Raw genomic sequence first — 26,198 nt, 5'->3', positions numbered from 1 at the left:
GTCATCCAACAAAGCCTGCAAGTTAGCTTTAGTACTGAGATAAACCCCTAACATCCAAACAGGAAACACTCAAGGTGCCGGCACAAAGAACTTCCTCATCAGCTGTCTCAAGAATTTAGAGCTTCAGGTTGGGTGTGGTGGCACAAGCCTTTAATCCTAGCACTCAGGAGGCAGAGGCAGGTAGATCTCCAAGTCTGAAGCCAGTCTGGCCTACAGAGCAAGTTTCAGGACAGCCAGGGCTACAGAGAGAAACCTTGTCATTAAAAAAAGAGAGAGAGAGAGAGAGAAATACTAATATCATTGACAGCTTACAAGAAATAGCCTTGGGCATTATCTCAAACTTTCCAAATCCTAAAAAAAGATTCAGGCGACTCATTGCTAATTACTAATGGAGAAATTCCATGTAGCTCAACGCAGCACTATTTGAGGAAAATTTAAATTATGAAAGTGCATGCATGTACACATGCATATTTGTGTACCAGTGGAGGCCAGAGGATCTCAGGTGTCATCCTCAGGAATGCTGCCCATCTCTTCTGAGAAAGGGACTCTTACTGGGCTGGACATCACCAATTAGGCTAGACTGGCTGGCAAGTCTGGGATCCTAGGGCTCCCAGAATTCCAAGACTGGGGGGAGTCCTAGGAATCCTCTTGTTTCTGGCTTGCCAGTCCTAGGATTTCAAGATGCTGGGAATAATTTACATGGGTTCTAGGATCAAACTCAGGCCTGCATGCTTGAGAGATGAAGCAATGTACTGACTGAGTTATCTTTCCAGGCCCTTGATGAGGAAAATTTCAAAGACAATTAAATAGACTACAACACACATATGAAGTAAAATATTACAAAGCCAGTAAAAACTGCTTAGCAGCAAATGAAAATGTTAACATTACACCGTTAATTTAAAAAGCATTTTTAAAGTTGGATATGACGCCTATGCTTGTACATAAAGAAAAGCCCTAAGATCACGCACTATCACATGGATAGTACAATACTATGAGAGAACTATCAGCAATTTGTGTCTTTTATGCTTTAGGTGCTAAATTCTGTGTGACTTGTAGGTATCTGGAAGACTGGTGCTCACATCATTTCCTTAAAATAAAACAAAATCTCTACTGAGGCTGGGGAGACAGCTCAACAGTAAGAGTACTTGCTGTTCTCACAGAGGAGCCGAGTTTGGTTTCTAGCACCCACCTGGTGGCTCCCAACCTTCTGTAACTCTAATTTCAAGGAATTCAAACTCTTCTGACTGCTGCAGGCACCAACCAGGCAAATACATAGTATGAATATGTACATGCAGGCAAAAATACTCATACATGTAAAATATATAAATCTAAAAACAAACAAAAACCCAGAATAACTTGCAGCGATGAAGAGACGGGGAAGAAAATGGATAGAATTTAAAGGTCATGAATGTCTACTTAAGATCTATCAGAGAAGCTGCTGAGGGAGTTCAGGAGAATTACCCACATCTACCCACTTCTTCATCAGTACCAGAAGTCAGAGCCTCTTTGAAACACTGACTTCAAGTAAAACAAACACGCTTCACCAAAAGCCCAGTTTCCCTGGCTGTCAACCTCCCAGAAGTGATGGGGAACCACAGCAATAGCACACAATTTGGGCAGCTCTTACCATTAGTACTTGAGAGATCATCTTCATGGGGATGAAAACTATTTAGAAGAGAAATTAGCCAGGGCCAAATGCTGCAAATTAAAAGAAAAATTTGGATTTTATTTTTATGTTAAGAGAAATCAGAATACTAAAAAATTATAAAAATGACATCTATTTAGAGTTCCTGACCTAATTTATTAAACAAAACAGAAGTTTGAGTTTTAGAGTACACATAAACAAAAATTTTATACCGAAAACAGTAGTATCTAAAAACTTATACTAGCAAAACCTACATTAATATTAAAAGGAAACTATGTTCCCAAACCCACTCAAGACAATATCAAAAGTGAAGGCACTTACGAAAAGTAAAAGAATTTGGAACTAGAGAGATCCCAGGGTCTTAACAAAGTCCCACCACTTATTAGACAGTCATCTGTCTGTCGGTGTGCATATGCCAGGCTCCAAGAGAAACTTCAGACTTAAACAACTAAGATATGCAGGGGAGGAACTTTCTACCACTGTGAAATCTTTTTGAAGAATTATTTCTACAATTAAAAGTATACTGTTCATCACTAAAATCAAAAGTTCTTAAGAATTATCTCAACTGTCTTGAGTAAAAATAATTTTCAGTCATCTATAGCTATAGTTAAATATAATACAAATCAGGTATAATTACAAGGCATGATCAGTGTGTGTACAGAAAAATGGAAGTTTATTATTTAAATAAAAGCAGAAGTGTGGCACATGTATGGCTGAAGAAATAAATGATTTTTATTTCAAGTTCCTTTTTAAATATAAAAAATGCCTCTTCGTGATATGGCAACAGGGGGACTACAGGAATCACACAAGTTTCTCTCTAAGATTGTGTGTCTCACATGAAGAATTCAACATAAAGAAAGCATGCATAGACAGAGTAGGCAGAAAAGTCTTCAATACTGTTCCAGAAGGCAGTTTTCCTATGTCTATGAGTACCAAACCACATATCCACACCTTCCATCCTACAGCACTTACTACTGTCTTTCATCCACCACTGCTTCCTCAAAGATCCGAGGTCGGAGTCTCAGCCAGTCCATGGAGACCTTGACTGCAGGCAGGGGATAGGCATGGTAGGACTCCTGAGAATCGTTCTGGAGAGGACATTTGCACAGGATGCCAAGAAAAGACACTGGGGAGTGGAGTGGAGACAAAAATTCAGAACGTGTAGGGCATTTTAAACAGCATACCCGTTCAAAATATCAACTATGAGCCTTCTGCTGTATTATTTAACACTCATGCATCTTAGTTTCCTTCTAAATTTTCAGCTGGCATGTAGCCCACGGCTATAATCCCAATACTTGAGGTTAAAAACAGGAGGACCATGAGTTCAAGGTCGGCCTGGGAATACATAGCAAGACTCTATCAAAAACACACAAAGAGAGAAAACACTCTTTTTTGTGTCCAAATGTTATATAAAGCAGGTGAGTGTTATAAGCAGACAAAAGGACAGAATTTGATGTTTAAGTCTCCCGATCCAATATTAAAAAATATAGGACTCGACAGGCGGTAGTGGGCACGCCCTTAATGCCAGCACTCTGGAGGCAGAGGCAGGCGGATCTGAGTTCGAGGTCGGCCTGGTCTATAGAGCTAGTTCCAGGACAGCTAGGGGTATTACACAGAGAAACCCTGTCTCACGGGGAGAGAGGGAGAGGGAGAAAGAAATAGGATTCATTTGGCTACACTTACAAAAACGCCTAATTATGTAAACTGTGCCTTTCCAAGTGAAATGAGATGATACTCACTAAAGAGGGCCAGCAACTGCGTCCAGCATAGCTGTTCATCTTGGCTGTAACTCTGCTGCTCTGTTTCACTGCTGAAGTCACGGAGATGATGAAGTTGAAACAGGTTAATGACAGTGACATGAACTAACTGCTGAGAGTTGAAAGCTTTTTGGAACAGCAGCTTCTGTAATAGGAGAAAAAAAATGCTACCTGTATTATCAAGAGCAGGATCCATCTTAGACACAAGAATCAGTAATCATCTATGTTTAGAATCATAGAGTACTGTAATAGGATTACTGCATGAGTAAACTGTCCCACTCTTAATTCCAGTATTTTGTATGGGTCTAATGTCTACAAAGAAAACTCCTCTCTTAAAAAAAAAAAAAATTAATTTAGGTACTACCTAGTTGTTCAAGCCATTTCTATTTATTTGTTTGTTTGTTTGTTTGTTTTTTCTATTATCAGCTTGATACAGTACAAATTCTTCTCCTAATAGTGAAATGTTTCACTGAGGCTTGCCCACTGATTGTTAAACTAACATTTTTGCCCTAAGAAACTGTCCATGTATTTATCTACTTTTTATTTTATGAATATAGGTGCTTTGCCTGTGTACCATATGCATGCCTGGTACCTGAAACCCAAAAGATGGTGTTGGGATTCCCTGGAACTGGAATTATAGATAAGTGTGAGCTTCCATGTGGGTGCTGGGGACGGAACTTAGGTTTTTCTGGAAGAGCAGCCAACACTCTTCACTGCTGAGTAATCTCTCCAGCCTCAGGAACAATATATATTTTTAAGGCAACTTCAGAAGATAGTATTTGGAACTATTTATGTATTTAGATATTTCACTCCATTAGAGGTTGCCTCATAAGAGACATACATATTAAATAAAATGTTTTAAAAGGACAAATGATTGAAAGCAGATATACGTAGTGATAGAATTCTAAAATAAGATTCAAGTATTCTTTTGAACACTTGATACATGAAGCATGACTTACTTGAGATTTGTCCTGAACTTTTTTTTTTTCACTTAAAACCAGAAACTTTATAAACAAGTCAGAAAACACATACTCTGGAACACAGGACAAGTAGTACGCTGTAGCAGCCAATAAAATGTCTAATAAGCACCTTCACAATGATCATACTGAAATTTTTCAGAGAAAAATCCACATCTGATTTTGACCAAGTTTCATTTAAGTAGAAGCGACTGTGTTCATAGTAACCTGCTAAGCAGTGTATGTTACCATGCAGATTCATATAGCTGGAGGTCTCAATGCAGTCATACTTCTGCTTTAACATCCGTGATGGGATCTGATTATTCCCACATGGAATAATTTCCAAACCTAAGTTCCTAACCAAGTTGACAGCTACTAGGATGACTATTTTTAGCTGTAGGCAGCCTTCTTCCATCCTTCCCCAGGGAACAGTCTGGAAGACAGCAGACTCAAGTGTCATCAGTCTTCTGGTAAGAATTGACAATACACCAGAGGTAGTGGCTTATGCCTATAATCTCAGCATTTGGGAAGTTGAGACAGAAGGTTGGCATGATTGTAACTGTTGCAGCAATTTTGAGGTCAACAAGGGCTAGAGTGAGACCATTATCTATACAAAACAAAGCACAAGAAACTCAAAAAATGAAACCAGAGCTGCAGATCCAGAAAAGATAGTTCTTGCAGTTTCTCCACAGTGACTGGGTTTCCTGCCACGTCAGACATGTCAGTTGCCTTTACTGCATCTGAGATTTCTGTTTTTATAGAGAGTCTGAAATAGCCACAGTGAGTTATATAAGCAAGTCCTACATTACTTTTGGAGAAAAATTCTGATCTGTTTTTGATAACAATTCAACCCCATGTCACCTGCCATTCCACTGCATATGCTGAGAATGTTAAGCCCCTTTCCAAAGACAAACATTTCTTTACTTAATTTCCTAATATATGATAGAATTTTCCAATAAAAGTTCCCTTTCAATTTATACATCTACCCTTCTAAATAAGCTAACCATTTATGCCAGTTATACTTTTAATCAACACGTTTATTCAGATTCCAATGTTCTTTTCTAGCCTACGTAGTTGAGAGCACTCAAGTTGGTGTGTCTTTCACACACTCAACCCTATAAACACCACAGCCCAAGTTCAAACAGGCCACTGGGAGGAAGGAAACAGAAGACTGGGAAAGATGATTTGGCCACAAACTTTTTCTATTGCAAATATGAGAAAATCTTATAAACGATCAACTCAAATGGTTATCCGAATTATTTTACATTGACAATATTTGGGCCTAATTTACACTTTCACTGTCTAATGAGTTTTGTGTTATTGTTTGTTTTGGACAGTTTATCACTATGTAGCTCTGGCTGGCTTGGAACTTGCCATGAAGATCAGGCTGTCCTCAGATTCACAGAGAGCTACCTGCCTCTGGCTCCCAAGTGCTGGGATTACATTAAAAGCATACACCATTCAGCCTACCCAACCCCTTGAAATGCAAGACTTCTCAACATTTAGTTTTTAGTGTACAAAGGAGCAACCAAGAAATACAATATTTAGAGTATATGATTCACTGCTGATTCTAGCGCCCTAAACATTGATACTGAACAGTCAAATATTTCAATAACATATTTAAGATTCTTAAATACATTTAAAACAAAGTACTGTATATTAAACTGTCTTGTTTCTTTTTTTTTTCTTTTCTTTCTTTTCCTTTTTTTTGTTTTTTTTTTTGTTTTTTTGAGAAAGGGTTTCTCTGTGTAGCTTTGGCACCTTTCCTGGAACTCACTCTGTAGCCCAAAGCTGGCCTCGAACTCACAGAGATCCACCTGCCTCTGCCTCCCGAGTGCCGGGATTAAAGGCATGCGCCACCACCGCCCGCCCCAACTGTCTTGTTTCTTAATATATTTCTACTTTGACTTGTTTTGCCAGCTGGCGGGGTGGGGGTGGGGTGAGGGTGTCAGTCAATGGGAAGGTTGCTATAGCATGTCTGGATACCACAGCTCAGTTAACAAGAGGGAAGTCAGATGCAAGGATTTCATATATTCCAGATTTAACTTTTATTACGAGTTCACAAGAGTTCACAATTAAATAACAACATAGGAACTAGGAGTCTGGTCCTCTGGGTATAGCTTAGTGGGAAAGTATTTGTTAAGCTTATTTATGCTCAGTTACATCCCCAACACTATAAAAAGACAAAAACTTTAAGTTAATTTTCTCCAAATCTTAAGCTTTTTTAATTTAGAGAAGACAAACATTTTTTGTTTTTAACTCGAACCTTAAACTGTTCTTCCAACTTCTCTCGAAGAGGGCTCAACTTTTCCAAACTCTTACTCAGGTATACATGACCGTGGAATTTAATAAATGCCTTGATGAAGTCAGAAACACCCCACTTGGTTTTCAACTCATCCCGGCTGAAATGAAAGAAAAACCTGCATGAATCTTAATCAGCACAATTAGCAAAACCCCTAAAAATAGATTTAGCTTGCAAGCTACCCACTAGACAAGAAAAGGGTTCTGTTTAAGTCTAGCTTCGTAGCTAGAACTTAGATGAGTTAGCATTCAGGTGCAATAAATCCCAAACTATGTAAAACCCAGTGACTGCACACAAAACAATGATGTTAGCTATAGGTTTAGAGATAAAAGATGAATACATCATCACTGATCAGTATTTCCTGGACACTAAAATTTGAGATTAAGGTTCTATGTTACACAAAATTCTCTTGGAAAAAAGTCAGTCCTACCTTTCCAGTGCTTTAGAAAGTGCTTTTTGTAGATTAGTGGAGGCAGCTGGGAAAGGGAATTTCACAGCAATGCTTCTGCAGTAGTAGAAAATTGTGGTCAGGTGGTCTCCTTTGGAAGAAGCTAAGATAGCCAACTGATTGTAAGGCTGACCTAAAGGATGAAAGTTAAGATTCTAAAGTCACCAAGAACCAATCTTGCTATCAAGATAGTAATACTCAGATAAATGAATTCATAATGCAAAGTACTGTTTAAGGCAAATCTCGTGATATCAATTACAATTGGATATAATGTCAAACTGTACACATTAGTGATGTCACACCCTATCATGTGCAGGTTAAAAAGTCACACAATTAAATATTGAGTATGGTAGCACACACTATAATCCGAGCACTCAGGCTCAGACAGGAGAATCAGAGTTCAAAGGCATACTGGGCTACATAACTGGACTGTCTCAAAACAAACAAGCCGTAAAACAGGATTAATACAATAAGCACACATCTAGTAAATCTCCTTAGCTCTGTGGGTGCTGAGGACTCATCACAAACACTCAGCTCTGCTACTAAGGTGTGGAGGCTAACACAGGCAATTGAAATGGACAGTGTATCTTTATCATTAACTCTACTTGAAACATTTTCTAGAATCTAAAGAAATTTCAACATGGTTTAGTATGAATGATTTGTAACAGTTTGTATCTGCTGTTAAGCTCTTTAATTCAAGAATACCTATTTTGGGGCCATCAAAAGTATTATCTTTTAGGTGACTGATAAGTTTTTTAAGGAAAAATGGTTATCTTGAAAGATGATTATATTATTCTATAGACCAATTAAGAATGCTAGAGTTGTAGAAACACTATTAGATCACATTAATTCCACTTATACTGGCTTTCAAACAAAGTAACTTTCTTTAAAGAAAAATTCATAGTGTATGGAATATAAAAGTTAAAAAGGAAAACATGAAACTCAATGATCCTGAAATTCAACATCTACCGCTTTAACACACTTAAAAAGCGGAGCCTATCTGCCATAGTGCTGTAAAGAACAAAGTGACATGGTCAACCTTTAGGTGGCAGGCCCACTCACCATTGGAGGGGACAAGCTGAGCTGCATGCCTATAGTAGGACTCTGCCTGGCTGGTCTGGTTTCTGTATCGAGCTGAGAAGAAAACGAAAACTCAGTTTAAAACCATATAGATAATATACAAACACACAAAAACCACCAGGAAGGCATGTCCAAAACAGCTAGAGCTTTAAATTCTAAAGATAATAAAGACATTAAAATTACTTTCAAGACCATTAAAGACAGAAAAATTGAAAACAAATTAACTATAGGATTATGTGTGACGTGTCCATCCAGCCTCTGTATCTGGGACATTCAGCATGGAACCAATCTGAAAGCTTACCTAGCCCCCATTTTCAGGTCCTCCAGTGTCATGCATCACCAGCTCCCACTATGGACTATGCTGGTGACCTGGAGCCGGCCCACAAGAAGGGGTGAGTTATATGGCACTTAAAAACAAAACAAAACAAAAAACACTATACAATATGATCTGAAAATTAAGTATTTCTTCAATATCTTATAAAGTGATTTTTGAAAAATGCCCCGTATCTACTGCAGCAGTATTAAATATGTGTGTGCAAAGAAGACATTGAAAGCAAAACCATCCTAAACACACTGTCACTGCATCTTCTTGCAGAGCTCACTGATAACTTTTATGTGACCTCTCAAAGTGTCACTCATTTATGTCATTAAGAAATCTAAACTCTACTAATTTAAACACAACTAATGTTCCTCATTCCTTGTTATTTCAGGACAAACCATAATCCTATAGTTAATTTGTTTTATAACCTTTTTAGGTCATCTTAAAGGAATGAACACAAAGATAAATTATATGATAACCCCAGGTAAAATATACGTATAATGGAAATGAAAATTTAACCTTTCAAAGGAAGCAACATGAAATGAGCTTTCAGTGCACCAGTAGGAAAAAATAAAAGACAATCTAGTTCTAAAAAAGGTTAATTATAAACTTTATTCCAAAAGAGTACAAGTTTCTAATTTAGAAAATACAGCATCACTTTGATGATTTACCTCTGACTATATTTTTAGTGTTTCCTACTTGCCTATACCTGGATCAAATCTGAAGAGAATTTAAATGTTAATGAGATTTTTTTTCCCCAAAAAAATTCTGCCAATTTCAAAACATGGAGTAATCTAAGTTCCTAAAAGTGAATTTTATAATTTCTTCCTTCGTGTATCAATCTAAACCACACATGCATATTCAAGTTTCTTCCTTTCTTCCTAGGACCACACCAAAGGAAAGGATGAATGTGTTAGTACTCCTCTCCCAAGGCTCACCAATGTCTCCCAGGTGGACGAGGCAGTGCTGGCAAATGTAGGAACAGGAGCTAGACTGTGGCTTCACTATGGCGCTGGTATGCGTCTGTTTATTGCTAATAATTCCCAACTGAGAAGACTTCACACGGCATGGTAAATCTACATTAAACACCGTACATAGTTCCTGTAATAACTGGAAAAAAAAAAGCAAAATTTAGTCAAGTCAGAATGTTCTAACAGTAAAGTTTACACAAAAGCTATGTATCTAAGTATCACATACTACTGAGACTCCAATACAAACTGTATGGAGATTAAATGTAATCTTTGATTGGTTGACTCTCATTATCAAAGCACTTTTGGGTAAAGCATTAAAAAAATATCAGCAAGCATATTAAAAACAAGGAACTCCATGAAATTACCTACTTAACATATAAAAATCCTTAAATATTGGTTGGTTATAAATGTTTCTAAAGTGTAAGACAAGGTCTTGACATTTATTTTCGTAAGTTCTAGAATGATTCACTCTATCTGGAAGGTGCGAGGAGACTCTTCTGGTCAGAGTTACCGGCTGGTGTATGTCTGTTATTCCTTCTGTCTTACACCCCACCCCAATTCTTTCATCTTTAACTAATTCATGCATCTTTCCTCTGGTCTAACCATATCAAGGTTTCTTAAAGAAAACAAACAAGACCAGAACACAAAACCAAAACTACCCCCCCCCCTCCCCCCGCCCACAGGGTTTCTGTTTAGCCCTTGCTGTCCTGGAACTCACTTTGTAGACCAAGTTGGCCTCGAATTAAGATCTGACTGCCTCTGCTGGGATTAAAGGTGTGCACCACCACCCGGCAAACATTCTCTCTTGACCCCAGATTCTTTTTAACAGTCTTCTCATGTCTTTTTCTTCTCAACTAGACTCCTCTAAAGGAGTCCACCTTTTCCTCCTCTATTTTCTCAATACTACTCACACTTTAACCCCATTACCATCTGACTTCTTTCAACTCTTCTACACACTCTTCACCATTGGCTTACTAAAGTCTCAGTCAGAAAATCTGCTATACAGTAGCCAAACACAATGATCATTTTCCCTCTAGCCCTTATTTTATTGGACCTCCTGCTGCATTTAAATGAGCAGATCTTCGGGCTAACCAACTCTTAGTGCTTTTCCAGCCATTCTTTCCTGTTTCCTTCCTTCAAAGACCCCTCACCCATCTTACCAAGCATTTGATTCTCATCTCCTTTCTTTTCCTTCTTGCTTAATCTTTACTTTTAATTGCATTCATCCAAATGTCTGCCTTCTATCAGGTGCATAGTAAACGACAGCCAGTCAGAAAAAGAGTACTGGGATCCTGCTCACCAAGGGAAGACTGTTCTGTCCCTTTTCTACCCAGCTCCTCACTCTGCCAAGAATGAAGAGTTGACTAGGAAGCAGATCATCACCTGTCACACTACATAGAAACATGAAAACGCTTTCTTCTCCCATTTTCCTAGAGTAAGGACTATTACTGTGCTGGCTAGTTTTATGTCAACTTTACCAAGCTATACAATGGCTTTGGAAAGAGGAAACCTCAATTAAGAAAATGCACCACAGGTCTGACTGGTGTGGGAGGGCCTGGCTCACTCAGGCTGGTGCCACTCCTGGGCGGAAGTCCTGGCATGTTTAAGAAAGCAAGCAAGCCTTGAGGAGCAAGCCAGTCAGCTGCACCACTCCATGGCCTCTGCATCAGCTCCTGCCTTTGAGTTTCTTCTTCCCTGACTTTCCTGGACGATGAACTACAACCTGCAAGTTGAAATAAACCTCAAAACAAAAGTTTCCTTTGTTCATGGTGTTTTATCATAGAAACAGAAACCTAACTGAGACAATTACTATGTTCCATGATGGAAATAACATTCAAATCTTACATGAAATGTTACAGGCTACCAAGAATTTGGTAGAGCCTGAGGCACTAAGTTTTAGGTGATTAACAAGGTCAAAACTGTTTTCAAAGAAAATTTGACTATAGTAATCACATAGTAAGCTTTAAAAAATCTACAGTAATCAGATCTCTACCACTCTACGCAAATTATACTTTCATTAAACCCAAAATATTATACTTTAAAAGATGAACCATCATTTTATATAATATCAAGGGGGAAAAAAATCCTGGCAATGGTAACTTTACAGTCCTGTTAAAACGTTGGTAAGCCAAAAAGTCTATTGCAAGCTTATCTCTACTATAGAAACATTAAACTATGTTGTTTGTTTTGTTGTTTTTGAGACCGGGTTTCTCTACAGAGCCCTAAGGATGGCCTTGAACTTACAGAAGATCTGCCTGCCTATGTCTCCTGAGTGCTGAGATTAAAGGCATGCACCACCACACCTGGCTAAAATATGTTTTAAATTTTTAAAAAAGGAAAAAATATAGTACACGTTAAGTTTTCTATTACTTCTATGAATACCAAATCTAGTTTTTTCCATTTTTTAAAAACCTCACTTGACTTAACAGGGTATATGACTGACCTCTGCCATCAGTGAATTTTTTTTTCTTGTCTTCCAACTTATCCATTTCTCTTACTTTCTCCATTTGTAATAGTGAGTACTCTTATATTAAGTCTGTTCCCATCTGACTCAAGTGAACTGGTCATAAAATTTACTCTCACCCTGATCTTTCCACTGGGCTCTAAGCTTGGCATAGCCTAGCACCTCATCTGCCTTAACATGGAAACATTTGTTTCTCCCAGTAAAACCATTCAACTTGTTGCTATTGTAGTTACTAGCTTTGACTCCTCCTAACTCTGATTCCACAAATCTAATCCAATCCACCAAAGAGAATCCTACGGACTCCATTTCAGAATGGCAATTCTTTCCTTTACCATAACACCCTACCCAGTTTCCATTCCTAACTACAATATAGAATAACTTTCTATTGGGGGTGGGTGGGTAGGGGCAACATTAGGATAGGATCTTGCTATGTAATCCTGGCTATCCTGAAACTCTGTAGACTAGGTTGGTCTTGAACTTGAATCTGCAGTGACCCTGAGTGTTTTGATACAGGCATGAACCACCACACCCGGCTCACCACTTCCCTTCATAGCCTCAGTATCTAACATTATATGATAACAGTTCATTGGCACAGCACTTACTTCGAAAATTTAAGTCTTAGTACGTAATAAAACAGAAACAAAATAAAACCGTAAAGCAAAAAAGCAACAGGCTTTTTGACAGTGATCTGTAAAGTGAACAAGCCATTACTAGCTGCCTTACTTTCATTTTATGGGTGCTCTGCCTGCACGGATGTCTATGTAACATCAGATTCCCTGGAACTGGAATTACAGAGAGTGGTGAGCTGCCATGTGAATTCTGGGAATGAGCCCAGGGTTCTCTGGAAGAGCAATCCAGTGCTCTTACCCACTGGGCCATCTCTCCTGTTCCTGCTTTAAATTTTAATTATATTTATTTGTATGTTTGTGTGTGCAAGAATAAGAATGCATTATACACTTGTGGAAGTCAGAGAGCATGCATGTTCTGAGAGTCAGTTCTCTCCTTTCTACTACAAGTCAGGTGATTAGACATCTTTACCCTGAGTCATCTTGCTGGCCCAATACATGCTTTACTTATTTAATATTTATTCAGTTGAACACCAACTCCCTTTCCAGAAGCATCAGTTTATATTAGTAAAAGTTGGCATAAATTTGAAAATAAATCTTGAGAATAAAAATGGTACTTGAGGTTTTTCAATAAAGAACGTGGTGGATTTTTATAGTATAAATAACACAAATCCCTCTCTACCTCCTTGTCTTCTTTCTCAGAGGAAGAGTCTTACTGTGTAGCCCTGGCTGGCCTGGAACTTGTTATGTACACCAGGCTGGCCTCACATTCCTAAACATCTGCCTCCTGTGTGCTTGGACAAAAGGTATGCTTTATATGCTACCATTCCCTAAAATAACTGCTACAAGATGACCATTAGTTAGTATCTTCCAATACAGACATTCTTTTCTCTTGTTCTTCACTCAAAGAAACGATTAACCCAAAACAAAGCCGTTATCTATAGGTGAAGGCAAGCAGCACAGGGAGAACTGGCCCAAGGTTTCTTTAGTACACAGTCTTTAAAATCCTATCATTACAAGGGTTGATGAGATGGCTCCATTGGTAAGTGATTGCTACTAAGGCTGATGAACTGAGTTTGATCCCTGGAGCCCTAAGGTAGAGTAAATTGACTACCACAAATTGTCCTGACTTCCATCCATGTGCCATGGAACAATGTGGCATACACACACACACAAAATAAAATGAATTTAAAAACTTTTTATTATCCATTTAATTTACAAATAGATAAAATAGCAATTAAAAATATTTATTTAATGTACAAGTATTTACATAAGCACAGCATATGTGTAAAAGTCCAGGGAAGTCAGAAGGTCCTCTGGAACTGGAGCTACAGACAGTTGAGAGCTGCCATGTAAGTGAGCACACTGGTCCTCTATATAAGAGCAACAAGTGCTCTCAACTACTGAGCCATCTCTCTAGCCTGAAACAGCAATTTTCCCAAATAATTATGCTTAAAGAAAATTCCATGAACATTTATTTCTTTGTAAATTACATCAGGATGTGACTAAGGAAAATATGTGAAGATAATATAGCTTATTTTTCAAACTGAATAAAAAATGACTACATTTCTTAGATAGTTTAAAATCATTTAATGATCCAAATAAATGCCACTGTGCAAATAATACTATGAAAATTCACTTTGCAACTTTTTAAAGTTTTTTTTTTTTTATAACATTTATATTTTATGTATGAGTGTTCTGTATGTATACCTGCATGCCAGAAGAGGGCATCAGATCCTATTATAAATGGTTGTGAGCAACCATGTGGTTGCTGGGAATTGAACTCAGGACCTCTAGAAGAGCAGCAGTGCTCTTAACCGCTGACCCATCTCTCTAGCCCAACACTAACTTTTAACAACTCATCTAGCACAACAAAGCTATTACTTTCATAATGACTACACTTGGTTTGATCACATGACTACTTCTCTATCTCCCTGAGGCTTGGCTCTCATTATACCTGTTTTTATTCATACAGTTAAACCTCCATCTTAAGAATCTTTCTCCCTCTCTGGCAATACTGGGGTTTGAACCCAAGACCTCATACTATGTTCTCAAACTTAAGTCTGTATATCTTTTAAAAAGGTATTACGAGTAATTTCAGACATCTATCTGATGGGGGATTATATGTAATCAACTTTCAGATGTCTCATAAGGCAGTTAATAGTATTTACATATACAAAAGATGTGTACAAAGAGCAGAGTACCACTAAAGCTAGAGTATTCATACACAAAGCAGAACTCACCTGAGTATAGAAGCCACTAGCTGCCTCTAGGAACAGAGAAAGGTTTGCCTGGACTTCACTCCGATTTGGGTTTGCTCGATTCTTTGCTTGGCCTTGTAGTGTTGTGATCTGATTCTTAAAGGCATGATTCCAGCTGAAAACAAAATGTAATTCTATTTGGTATAGTAGTGACTCACTGGGCAGACACTGGTCACCCTGAGAACAAGAAAGAACTGTTTATTATACCACACCAAATAGCAAACCAGCATTAAAAGTTATTTATTTAAATAACTTCATGCTTTTCTTTGAACAAGACCAGCCATGCAATAGAACACAACTGACTTTAGTGGACACTTACCAAATGCTCCAGGTAAGCAGAATGTGGCTTCCACTATGAACCTTTAGAGCTATTACAGCAAGAACTACTTAAGAATCCCAGCATAAAAACCAAAACCACAGTGGCAAGATCAAAGTAAAATAAGCTATTAACAATTTTAACACACCGGGCCAAAAATAATTATACCCTACTCAGGTGACACATTGCGAGGAGGTGGGAGGAGGGCTTTGTACATATTAAGTAAAGTATCCTTTACTTTCCCCCACTAATTATCCGTAGCATTCATTTCTATTCCTGTTTAATAATTTTATTTATCTTCTAGGTTAAGTTTAATATTTTCTCTGCAGCATGAAATAGAAGCCACATTTTCTTTTTGTTTTGTTTTGTTTTTTGTTTTTCGAGACAGGGTTTCTCTGTGTAGCTTTGCGCCTTTCCTGGAACTCGCTTTGGAGAGACCAGGCTGGCCTCGAACTCACAGAGATCCGCCTGGCTCTGCCTCCCGAGTGCTGGGATTAAAGGTGTGCGCCACCACCGCCCGGCCACATTTCAATTTTTGTTATTTAAACACAATGCAGAAATATAACATACCAAAATGACATTAATCGCATATTATTAGCTTAAACTCAATATTAGTGAAATATAGTACCAAATGTCAACATCTAATTTTGAGGCTCTAGAACTTTTGGGTTTTAAAAAATAGTTCAGGACATCAATAATCCCTTAATATTGGTGATGCTTTCTCATCATGGACTCAAGTATTACAGATATGAGTTCTAATTTGTTATTTAGTTAAACTACTAGATTTTCTAAAAACATGGGGCACAAAAAGCACAGAAAAAAGGAAAACCAACTTCGTCACAACTTGGACTATTAGAGAGAGGCTTTACTAGAAAGAATATTCCTTAAAAAAAAATTTTTTTTTTTTTGTTTTTTGAGACAGGGTTTCACTATGTAGCCCTGGCTGTCCTGGTACTCACTCTGTAGACCAGGATGAACTCGAAATCACAGAGATGTGCCTGCCTCTGCTTCCCAAGTGTTGGGATTAAAGACAGAGTGTTCTTAACTGCTGCTTAAGTTTCCATCAAGCTAACTATCCCTGTTTCAATTTATAAGACAAGATTTTCTACAAAAGCCTTTAATTTACTCATCAGGGAATCTGGTTATCTGCCATTTCATCCTTCACAGAAAGAACAAGTGGAATAGCCTAAACACACAAAATCTTTCTTTAGTTTTCTGGTGAGCAGGAAGGAAGATACAGCCACAGATTTGATTAAGCAAACTGTTCTTACAATCAAATATACTTTTCCTGAAGAAACAGGATGATATTAAGCCCAAATGCAAAATCCCACTGATCAAAGAAAAGTTTATCTTTACAATCATGGTTTAAATGTAAGACTTAATATAGATATTTAGAATTTGAAGTATTATACTTATGTTTAAGTTTGTTTACTCCAGTACACTCTAAGAGCTACCTTTGGTAAAATTCAGATCTAAATATCCTCCTCTTACCTTCCAAGACTGCACCTGAAAAAACACTAATGGTTAAATGCTTGTTTAAAAGAAAAAAAATCACAAGTAGTAGAATTTCTTTGAAAAAGCTTACACTAGGGTATATTAAAAAATTATCAACTAACCATAATGTTTGAAAACCTTGAAGAGATTCCTGATTGCGCAGGAACATCTCAAATGATAATACTTACAGATCCTGTTCTACTTTCTTGTCTAAAGCATATTCCAGATCAGTAACTAGCATTTTCTGGTACAAGTCCTGCAGAGCTTGCCTGGATGTCCAGACCTCAGCTGGACCCAGCTTAGAATCTGTGTAACAAAACAAACAAAACACCAGCATATAGTTAAATCACTTAACCCACAAGTCACACCAATGTTTCCTTCTCTCTCCATCCACTGCTGCACAAGTTTTATGTTACTATATTTCAAATGACTTTCATCTTCTGCTTTCCAGCTAATGACTAACTTTGATTTAAAATGTTTTTTGTTTGTCTTTTAGCTATTTTTTAAAACCATGTATTCGTGTGCATGTGTATGAAACGCCTATGAGTGTGTGGGGGTGTATGCACTGGCAAGTAGACCAAAGAGAGCATCAGGCATCCTTTTAACACTCTTCACCTGTTCCTTTGAGGCAAGGTCTCTCACTGAGCCTGCAGCTACAGGTTTTTCAGTGAGAGTGTCGGGAAGTCCCAGTGATCTTCCTGTCTCTACCTTCCCCATTCCTTAACACTGGGGTTACAGGTATGCCCAGAATGATTTTACATGGTTGCTGGAATCTCATCTCTAGTCCCCATGCTCATGCAACAAGAACTCCTGTGTGCTGACCCATTTTCTCCACCTCTGTCTTTCAGCTTTAAAATAACATTATAAAATTAAAATGGCCACTAAAAAATGACTGACTCTTTGCTTCTGGTTTAGATTTCTGCCTGTTCATGTCACAGCAGGTAATATATCTCATAAGTCACTCCATTTGAAAGAATAGATTTCTATCAAATTGTTTACCCCTATAACTGTATCTCCATTCAAATCATGGTTCTCATTTATTTTGAATCATTCCTACAAGGATCCTTGCAAAATTTTCCTATCAGCTCACCATCCAGCAGATGCCTGGATTATCCTTACTCTATTATGCTACCCAAATGTAACAGTGAGAATCATTTTCATGAATGGGACACGGCCATCCAAGGCACTTCGGTGATCAGTCTATACTATAGCCAAAATTAAGGTGAAGAAAGGCAAAAGCCTGGTATTAAACTGCTCAAAAGACCAGAGGAGTAACTGTATATGGAATAAAATTAGAAAGTCAGGCTCTGATTATATTTAAGAACTGGGGCCACATTGTCTGCCAAAGTCCTGTAGGGTTTGAACAGTTCAAATGCTGACAGTAAGCTGTCTCAGTAGAACTACTTAATGAACTTTTCAATTACAAATTTCCAATATCCAATTAAGCAATTCAATTTCATCTAGGAGTTTGCTGCTATATATTGCCACAATTTCCACACCTCTTTAGGTTGGCCATTAGTACCTATAAGCCACCACAATCCTATTCAGCAAAGAGAATGCCCTGCATATTTGAGTTAATACAGAGGTTTGCTGGCTAGTAAGAATTGAGTTTTTTAAAGTGGTTTTTTCTTTTTTTTTGGTTGTTGTTCATTTGTTTGGAGACAGGATCTCACTGTGTAGCTGAGGCTAGCCTGGAACTCTATGAGCTTGTATTCCTCCTACCTTCACTTCTAATGTGCTGGGTTATGGTGTGTGCCACTGCACTGGGCTTTAGGGGACTGCACAAGTCATTCAAATGAGTACACGTAAATGCTTTGGGGGAAAGTACATGGTGTGTGTGTGTGTGTGTGTGTGTGTGTGTGTGTGTGTGTGTGTGTGTATATATATATGCAGCTTCATATTGTTCCATACATACGATATAGATAGCACTCTAATGCCAATTCAAGAATATAATTCTGACACTAGTATCACACATGTGTTAATATGAAGAACAGCAGGGAATATACTGTAAGCCCTGCTCTTTTTGTCTGGTTCCTTATGATACAATAATCAGGTTCCTCAGAAAAATTAACCTGTAACTGTCAAAGATGATATATTCCCTCTTCCCCTCTTCAATTATAAATCTTGTCCAGAATGCTGGTTATCAGTTAACATTAGCTGAATTCTTCATTGGCTAATCACATAACTAAACTCCTCCCAAACTAGAATACTATTTATTATCATGTATCTCTCTGACAGGTTAGAATAACACATACTATTATGAAGGACATGCTGATCACTAGCTTTGAATTATCTGTTTATTTCAGTGGCTAAGTCCAAAATTCTTCCCAAAGGGCTTTAGCTATTACTCAGAGCAGAAAAGATGTATGATAAAAAGCAGTTCACCGAATTTCACACTTTTAGTGCAGTTTCTCTGTAAACATTTTCCCTGAGGCTACCTACTACTCAGGTTTGAGGCACTATAAATTGAAAAGAGCATTTTCCTAGGAAAATATTAATCAAACATAGCTTTATATAGTTACAATGGAGTATGAATTAATTTATATATTATTAATAAAAGATTCATAAAATTAAATAATCATATGCATTAATAGCAATTCAAATGTGGCATGTATTACATTAAACTCCTGAGAAGTATTTAAGGAAGAACCTAAAGTATAAGACCAATAAACATCTAAAGCAAAGTTATTATTGCTCTTGGCAACAGCACATCTAATGTGAGAAAGGGAATTTTCTTCCATTAACTTAATATAATAAAATAAGTACTAAAAAAGAATTAAGATAGCCAATACCTGTCATTTCAGCCTTCAGGACTTCTGCCTGCCTAGATAAGAAAAAAAAAAAATTAGTTAAAAAAATAAGTCAAGTTAATAGAATTACACTGAATTATCAAGTGAAACAATGCATTACACTAAAGCTGTATGGCTGGGAAATTTATGTCCTCCTTTAACATTCGGTATAGTATTGGGTCTTGACAAATTGGCATCACAACTTACAAATTACTTCACAGATTAAACTGGTTTCTTCTCCAAATCTGACTGTAAAGATAGTATATTACAAGGTTTTCTCCCAAAGCCTTGAAGATTATTTGTTTTCAATTTCAAATTCCACTCTTCCCCAGCTGCTTGTTCCTATCCCTTTCTCCAGGGAAAACAATTCCCACGACTGGGCATTTACTGCACTTACAGAGCCCTCTCTTTATGAGATCAAAGTTCATTTCAATGGGATGGTCTTCTAGCATTTCATCAGGACTTGATTTTTCTTTCCTCTCTTGACAATCTTGAAAGTTCCCTTGCTGTTGGGTTTTTCAAACATGTTCAAGTTTCCCACATATTTTTTAAAACCTAGTACTCCCCACTCTGAAATGCAAGAACTGTCTGTATTAGAGAGGTCCTGAACTGACCTCACAGTTCCATCCTAAGTACAGACTTCATTCTCTGAGTGCTTTCATCTTGGTAATTTATCAAGGCTTTCACGCTGTGGAAGTTAACTCCCCGAAGGTCCTTCATGCCCACCTTCTTCTAAAGCCTCAATACCTACCAAGTCCAGAGAAATGCTGTCCTCTAGATACCTACCAAGTCCAGAGAAACCTACCAAGTCCAGAGAAACGCTGTCCTCTAGATACCTACCAAGTCCAGAGAAATGTGTCCTCTAAATACCTACCAAGTCCAGAGAAACGCTATCCTCAAAATATCTACTAAGTCCAGAGAAATGCTGTCCTCTAGATACCTACCAAGTCCAGAGAAACGCTGTCCTCTAGATACCTACCAAGTCCAGAGAAATGCTATCCTCAAAATACCTACTAAATCCAGAGAAATGCTGTCCTCTAAATACCTACCAAGTCCAGAGAAATGCTGTCCTCTAAATACCTACCAACTCCAGAGAAACGCTGTCCTCTATCTATATACCTACTGAACTCCACTGCACTACCTTTTAGCCACCCTCCCATGTTATACCCACTCCTCAGATGAACTACCACAAAAGAGATTTTTGAATGTATGCTTGTTCTTACCAATTATCCACCTGAACTTAGTGATTTAATGATTTTTCACTACAAAGTCTTTAGTGACAAATTCTGGAGTCTCTGAACTTTCCACTACTCCTCTCTCCTTAATCTAGTAGTCTGTCACTGGACTTTTGAAAAGGAGAGTCCCTGGGCTAAGAACACCACCCCCTTTTACTGGCTAACAACCACTCATGCTTTTGTGTCTAAGGCAGAGCACTACACTTCCTTGTGAAACACATCTGGGGTAAGGAAATCCTTTGGCTACCAAAGTCACTTTATAATAAGTAGTATCACAGCTTTTAAAATATATACCATTTTTTAGAATCCCTTTTCGACTAGCATATTGCTTAGCAGGAGCTCTAAAACATGCTCTCCCACAAGGTTCTGGCATTCTCTTACACAGAAGAATGATTATAGTTAACAATACATGTTGACTATCTAATCTTAACAGCCAGAAGTAGATTTTGAATGTTATCTCCACAAAGAAGTGATAAATACATTGGGTGAAGAACATGCCAAACATCCTCAGGCTGGATCAAGAGCAAATGAATACATGCATTCAAACATCACACTGTACTCTCTGTAGGTGTGATTACATGGCAGCTAACGTAAGAAAATTGAAGATTATTACAGCATGACATTTCCATTTCAAAAGAACTAAACTGGAACAAAAACTAGAATATTAAGGTACTAAACATTTTACAGAACACTATTTTACATAATTGATTAAGTATTTTATACTAACTATAAATTTTTAAAAATTGTTTTTATTTCATGTGTACGGGTGTTTTACTTGGGTCCTGGATTTTGTCAACTTGACACAAGTTATTAGTCATTTGAGAAGGAACTGTAACTGAGAAAATGACCTCACCAAATTGGCTTGTAGACAAGCCTACAAAGCATTTTCTTGACTGATTAATTATGTGGGAGGGCCCAGCTCTCTGGGGGAGGTGCTACCACTGGGCAAATGGTCCTGAGTTGGATAAGAAAGTAAGCTGATTAAGCAAGCAAGACAATGCCCTGACTTCCCTTCATGATGGACTATTACTCAAGTCTAAGTGAAATAAACCTGCTGTGGGATGTTCTGTATGGCAAACGTGTTGCTAATTAGTCAATAAATAAAACACTGATTGGCCGTTGGCTAGGCAGGAAGTGTAGGCGGGACAAGGAGGAGAATAAAGCTGGGAAGTGGAAGGCTAAGTCAGAGAGACACTGCCAGTCGCCATGATGAGAAACAGCATGTGAAGATGCCTGTAAGCCACGAGCCACATGGCAAGGTATAGATTAATGGAAATGGATTAATTTAAGCTGTAAGAACAGTTAGCAAGAAGCCTGCCACGGCCATACAGTTTGTAACCAATATAAGTCTCTGTGTTTACTTGGTTGGGTCTGAGGCTGTGGGACTGGCAGGTGAGAGAGATTTGCCCTGACCGTGGGCCAGGCAGGAAAACTCTAGCTACATAAACCCTTTCCTCCCCAAGCTGCTTTTGGTCATGGTGTTTATACAGTAACAGAAACCTTAACCAAGTCAGTCTGTGTGTACATCTGTGCACCACCACTTGTGTGCCTGGCACCAGCAGAGACCAAAAGAGGGTATTTTGAGAACTCCGTTACAGAGGGTCATGAGCTATCATGTAGGTGGGAATGGAACAAGTATCCTCTGAAGAGAAGCTAGTGTTCTTACCACTCCAGCCCCCACTGCTGTAAAATTTAACTTCAGTAAAATAGAAAATGAATTCTTTCATTCCTGTAGTCTTTAAAGATATCCACCGCTTGCATGTGCATGGTGTGTGTGTGTGAAGCTTTTGAAGAGAATCACAATGGGGATTAACACAAAAGAACTATCAATACAAATGAATGCTCACAAGATAGCTACGTTTAATACTGAATGTTATATACCAAATTTTATCATCCATTAGTCTAGATTCTCTGATCACTTTAGGTTTTAACTTGTAACATTTAAAAAAATCTGGGGGCTGGAGAGATGGCTCAGAGGTTAAGAGCACTGACTGCTCTTCCAGAGGTCCTGAATTCAATTCCCAGCAAGCACATGGTGGCTCACAACCATCTGTAATGAGATCTGGTGCCCTCTTCTGGCCTGCAGTCATATCATACATGCTGTATACATAATGGAATACTCTCCTGTCTATGAAATTTTTAAGTTTTTCTTCTAAAGGAAAACAAAAACAAAACAAAAAAAGAAACTATATTCCAACAATTCTTGATAAAGAACTTCAACAAATTAATATTAGTTTATAGTCAATGCTCATATAGATACAAGCATCTTTAAAAAACAAACAATAACAACAACAAAAACCCAGGGCCTCACTAATTTTATATGTATATATATCTTTGGCTGGGCTGAAATTTTTTGTGGAATAGGCTGTCTTTGCACTTACAGGACACACCTGCCTCTACAGTGCCACCTGTCTGGATGTGACAAGTCTTAATGTCTCCTCAGAATTATGTGAGCAATGATGAGGTATGTTTGCTCTTACTTTAACTGAAGGAATTAGTGAAAGGAATGAAAATACCAAGAATCTAAAAATTAAATCACTGTACTCTTTATAATAAAACAGTACAGTTAGATACTTATAAAATATAAAACTTTCACTGGGCAGTGGTGGCACACGCCTTTAATCCCAGCACTGGGAGGCAGAGGCAGGTGGATCTCTGTGAGTTTGAGGCTAGCCCAAGCTACAGAGTGAGTCCAGGAAAGGCGCAAAGCTACACAGAGTTATTCATTAAGAGAAAGAAACTAGCTGAGCGGTTTCTCTGTGTAGCTTTGCGCCTTTCCTGGAACTCACTTTGTAGCCCAGGCTGGCCTCGAACTCACAGAGATCTGCCTGCCTCTGCCTCCCGAGTGCTGGGATTAAAGGCGTGCGCCACCACCGCCCGGCCAATATATTTTTAATATGAATAGAAAATAACATCAATGGTAGACACAGAGAACACAAAAGAACTGAGTCAGGATGTTTCATCACTTCTCTCTAAACAACAGTTATGATTATATCTAATTATTTCAAGGTAATATTTAAAAACTTGAGACTTGATAACATATGAAGCAAATAATAAATGACTGAAATGCCATGCTGACAACAGTTAAAAGTTAAAAGCCTAATAATATCATTTGATAATGTATTATTTGCTAGGTCTTCTTGTCATGATTTCATCTATTACAGAATCTTTACACTCCACCTGGCACGGAGGTACATGCCTGTAACATACCAGTAGTCCCGAGAAAGAGGCAACTGGCCAACACAGTTAAGTTCATGGCTAGCCCCAGCTACATAACAAGATTCTACTTTAAAACAAAACCAAAACAAAACAGGGGTAGGTAGGGATGCAACTCAATGGTAGAATGCTTGCTGAGCCATGTCCAATAGTCCACACTTGACCCTCAGCACTGAAAACAAGCAAACAACTTGAAATTTCTGTCATTCTATCAGGTAAGTAGTAATGTGCACATTTTGTTGATGAGGAAACGGGCAGAGGGATGAGATCATTTTCTCACTGTCACAGGATTAGAAAGCAGCAGAGCTCTGATTCCACCTTGCAATGTAATTCCAGAACCAGAGCTCATGAGCATTATAAAAATGAAGCTTTTCTGAAATGAAGTAGCTACAAATGTCACCATCAATCATGGTATCCACTTATAGAGGCAACCATCACCTCTAAGTGTAAAACCACATCTCTGATAGTAATCAGACGTGCTATGTCATTATTAAGATGCTACAGCAAGAGTTACCAACTGGTCATGTAGAAGAGGTCTTCTGGACTACATTATCACAAAACTCTCAAGGTCTTTGTGACTTTAATTGCATCCCTGCTGACATATAGAATCCAGAACTGATGTTTTCTGCGTTCATATAAAATCACTAAATATTGTAAAAGACATTTTCTTTGACTCTAAAAAATAATTGACAAGACAAATTTCAGGAGGCTGAAAGTCAGCTCAGCAATTAAAAGCACTGGCTATTCTCCCAGAGGACCCAGGTTCATTTCCCAGCACTGACTTTTGGTAGCTCACACATTTCTAATCCCAGTCCCACGGTATCCAACACTTTCTTCTGTACTCTGCATACTGCATGCTTGTGGCACACGTACACACATGCAGGCAAAACACCCTTATACCTAAGATAAAAATAAAGGAAACAACTCATATGAAAAAGATGAATCACATGTCTCTAGGATTATAAATACTCACTTTATATCTAAACACAAAAATTCCTGAAATGTATTTCAGTACATTTTTAAAAGTTTCCTTGGACCACAAGGTATCAATGTTTATGTCAAAGTAAACCTAGCTTAATTTCTCACAAAGCCACATAAGCAAAAATAGAATCTTTAGTATATCCTTTCCACATCCTTCAGGAAGTCTCAAATTCTTTTCACAATGTCCATTGAATATGAAAAATGTAATATACACTTTGGAAATTAATAACAATGCAGAAATCCCTTGTAATTTTTATCCTACCTAATATTACTTGATTTCAGATGCTCCTCTGATTTCAAGTTTTCGGTCCTCATCTGGGACTAAATGAAACGTTTTCTCCCACAATGACTATCTGCAAGAACATCCAATTTCTCACAAGGTAGAATGGTTTAAGACACTCTAGACAGAGGAGAGGAGGAAAATATGAGTTAACACAAAAAAATAGAGAATGCCCCTGGGGAAAATCTTTTAAAAACTTGAAATGACTTAATGACAAAATTTTTCTCCTTTTTATATTAGTTTCTTAAAACATCTTTAAATGTTGTTTTGTATATATTTCTAACAGGTTTTGCTTTAGACCCTAAACACTGCTCTCGTGTGCTTCACTGTTTACAAGCTGAGTGATCTCTACAGGATAGTGTGACATCAGTTTCCTAGCAGGGATCTGCAGAGTGAGACTGCCCTGGTATATATAACATCAAAACAGATAAGACTTTTTTTTTTCAGGCTGAGTTTCTCTGTGTCAACAGCCCTGGCTGTCCTGGAACTCACCGAGATCTGCCTGCCTCTGCCTCCACAGTTTTGGGATTAAAGGTGTGTGCCACCACTGCCCAACAACAGATGGACTCTTAACCAATAGAAAACCACAGGTACAGGTGGAATGAACGATGTTTAAATTCTAAGATCAGCAGAGGTCAATTTTTTTTTGGTTTTCATTTAGTTACTGAACAGTACTTGGTCATTTTTATGTGAGACACACTGCATTAAGGAAGGAATATACACTGATAAAATAGGTAACAAACAGTCCTTGCTAGTGATGTAGTACAGAACATATAAACAGATCAACAAAGAAGCAGGTAATAGAAGGTAGTGGTTAAAAAGCATGGCTCCAGGGGTTGGGGATTTAGCTCAGTGGTAGAGTGCTTGCCTAGCAAGTGCAAGGCCCTGGGTTCAGTCCTCAGCTCCGGGGGGGGGGGGGGGGGGGCGTGGCGTGGCTCCAGAATCATGTGCAATCGGTAGTGTGATAAAAATTAAGTCACAGGAAAAAAACAATTTCCTGAGGTACTAACTCAAAAGACTTGGGCAAAGTGAGTTAATTATTGGCTATTGATTATTATAGTTCTTATGTGCTAGACATTATACTGAAACGTTAATTATATATGATCTCACAGAATGGG

At 38.0% G+C, this 26,198-nt stretch overlaps 1 protein-coding gene across 5 annotated transcripts in view; it reads right to left on the bottom strand.

Moving 5' to 3' along the window:
* The window catches only part of Smg7 (SMG7 nonsense mediated mRNA decay factor), a 63,935-nt gene that overhangs the window by 16,260 nt on the left and 21,477 nt on the right, over positions 1–26,198 (bottom strand). For 2 of the 5 annotated variants that reach the window (XM_059280943.1, XM_059280944.1), the window contains exons 2-12: positions 25,063–25,200; positions 19,372–19,403; positions 16,768–16,885; positions 14,752–14,884; positions 9,446–9,617; positions 8,171–8,242; positions 7,091–7,241; positions 6,625–6,760; positions 3,385–3,547; positions 2,618–2,771; positions 1,628–1,698 (exon numbers count right to left, since the gene is read on the bottom strand). In XM_059280943.1, the coding sequence (XP_059136926.1) occupies positions 1,628–1,698; positions 2,618–2,771; positions 3,385–3,547; positions 6,625–6,760; positions 7,091–7,241; positions 8,171–8,242; positions 9,446–9,617; positions 14,752–14,884; positions 16,768–16,885; positions 19,372–19,403; positions 25,063–25,115 (1,255 nt within the window). In that variant the 5' untranslated portion in view covers positions 25,116–25,200. Of the gene's footprint in view, positions 1–1,627; positions 1,699–2,617; positions 2,772–3,384; positions 3,548–6,624; positions 6,761–7,090; positions 7,242–8,170; positions 8,243–9,445; positions 9,618–14,751; positions 14,885–16,767; positions 16,886–19,371; positions 19,404–25,062; positions 25,201–26,198 lie in introns of those variants that run through there. The other 3 variants (XM_059280947.1, XM_059280946.1, XM_059280945.1) reach the window with 3 other exon arrangements.

This window comes from Peromyscus eremicus, chromosome 15 (assembly GCF_949786415.1).
Source record: "Peromyscus eremicus chromosome 15, PerEre_H2_v1, whole genome shotgun sequence".
Classification (NCBI taxonomy): domain Eukaryota; kingdom Metazoa; phylum Chordata; class Mammalia; order Rodentia; family Cricetidae; genus Peromyscus; species Peromyscus eremicus.
Note: the sequence above shows the minus strand (reverse complement) of the source record. Positions and strands in the feature narration are given on the sequence as shown.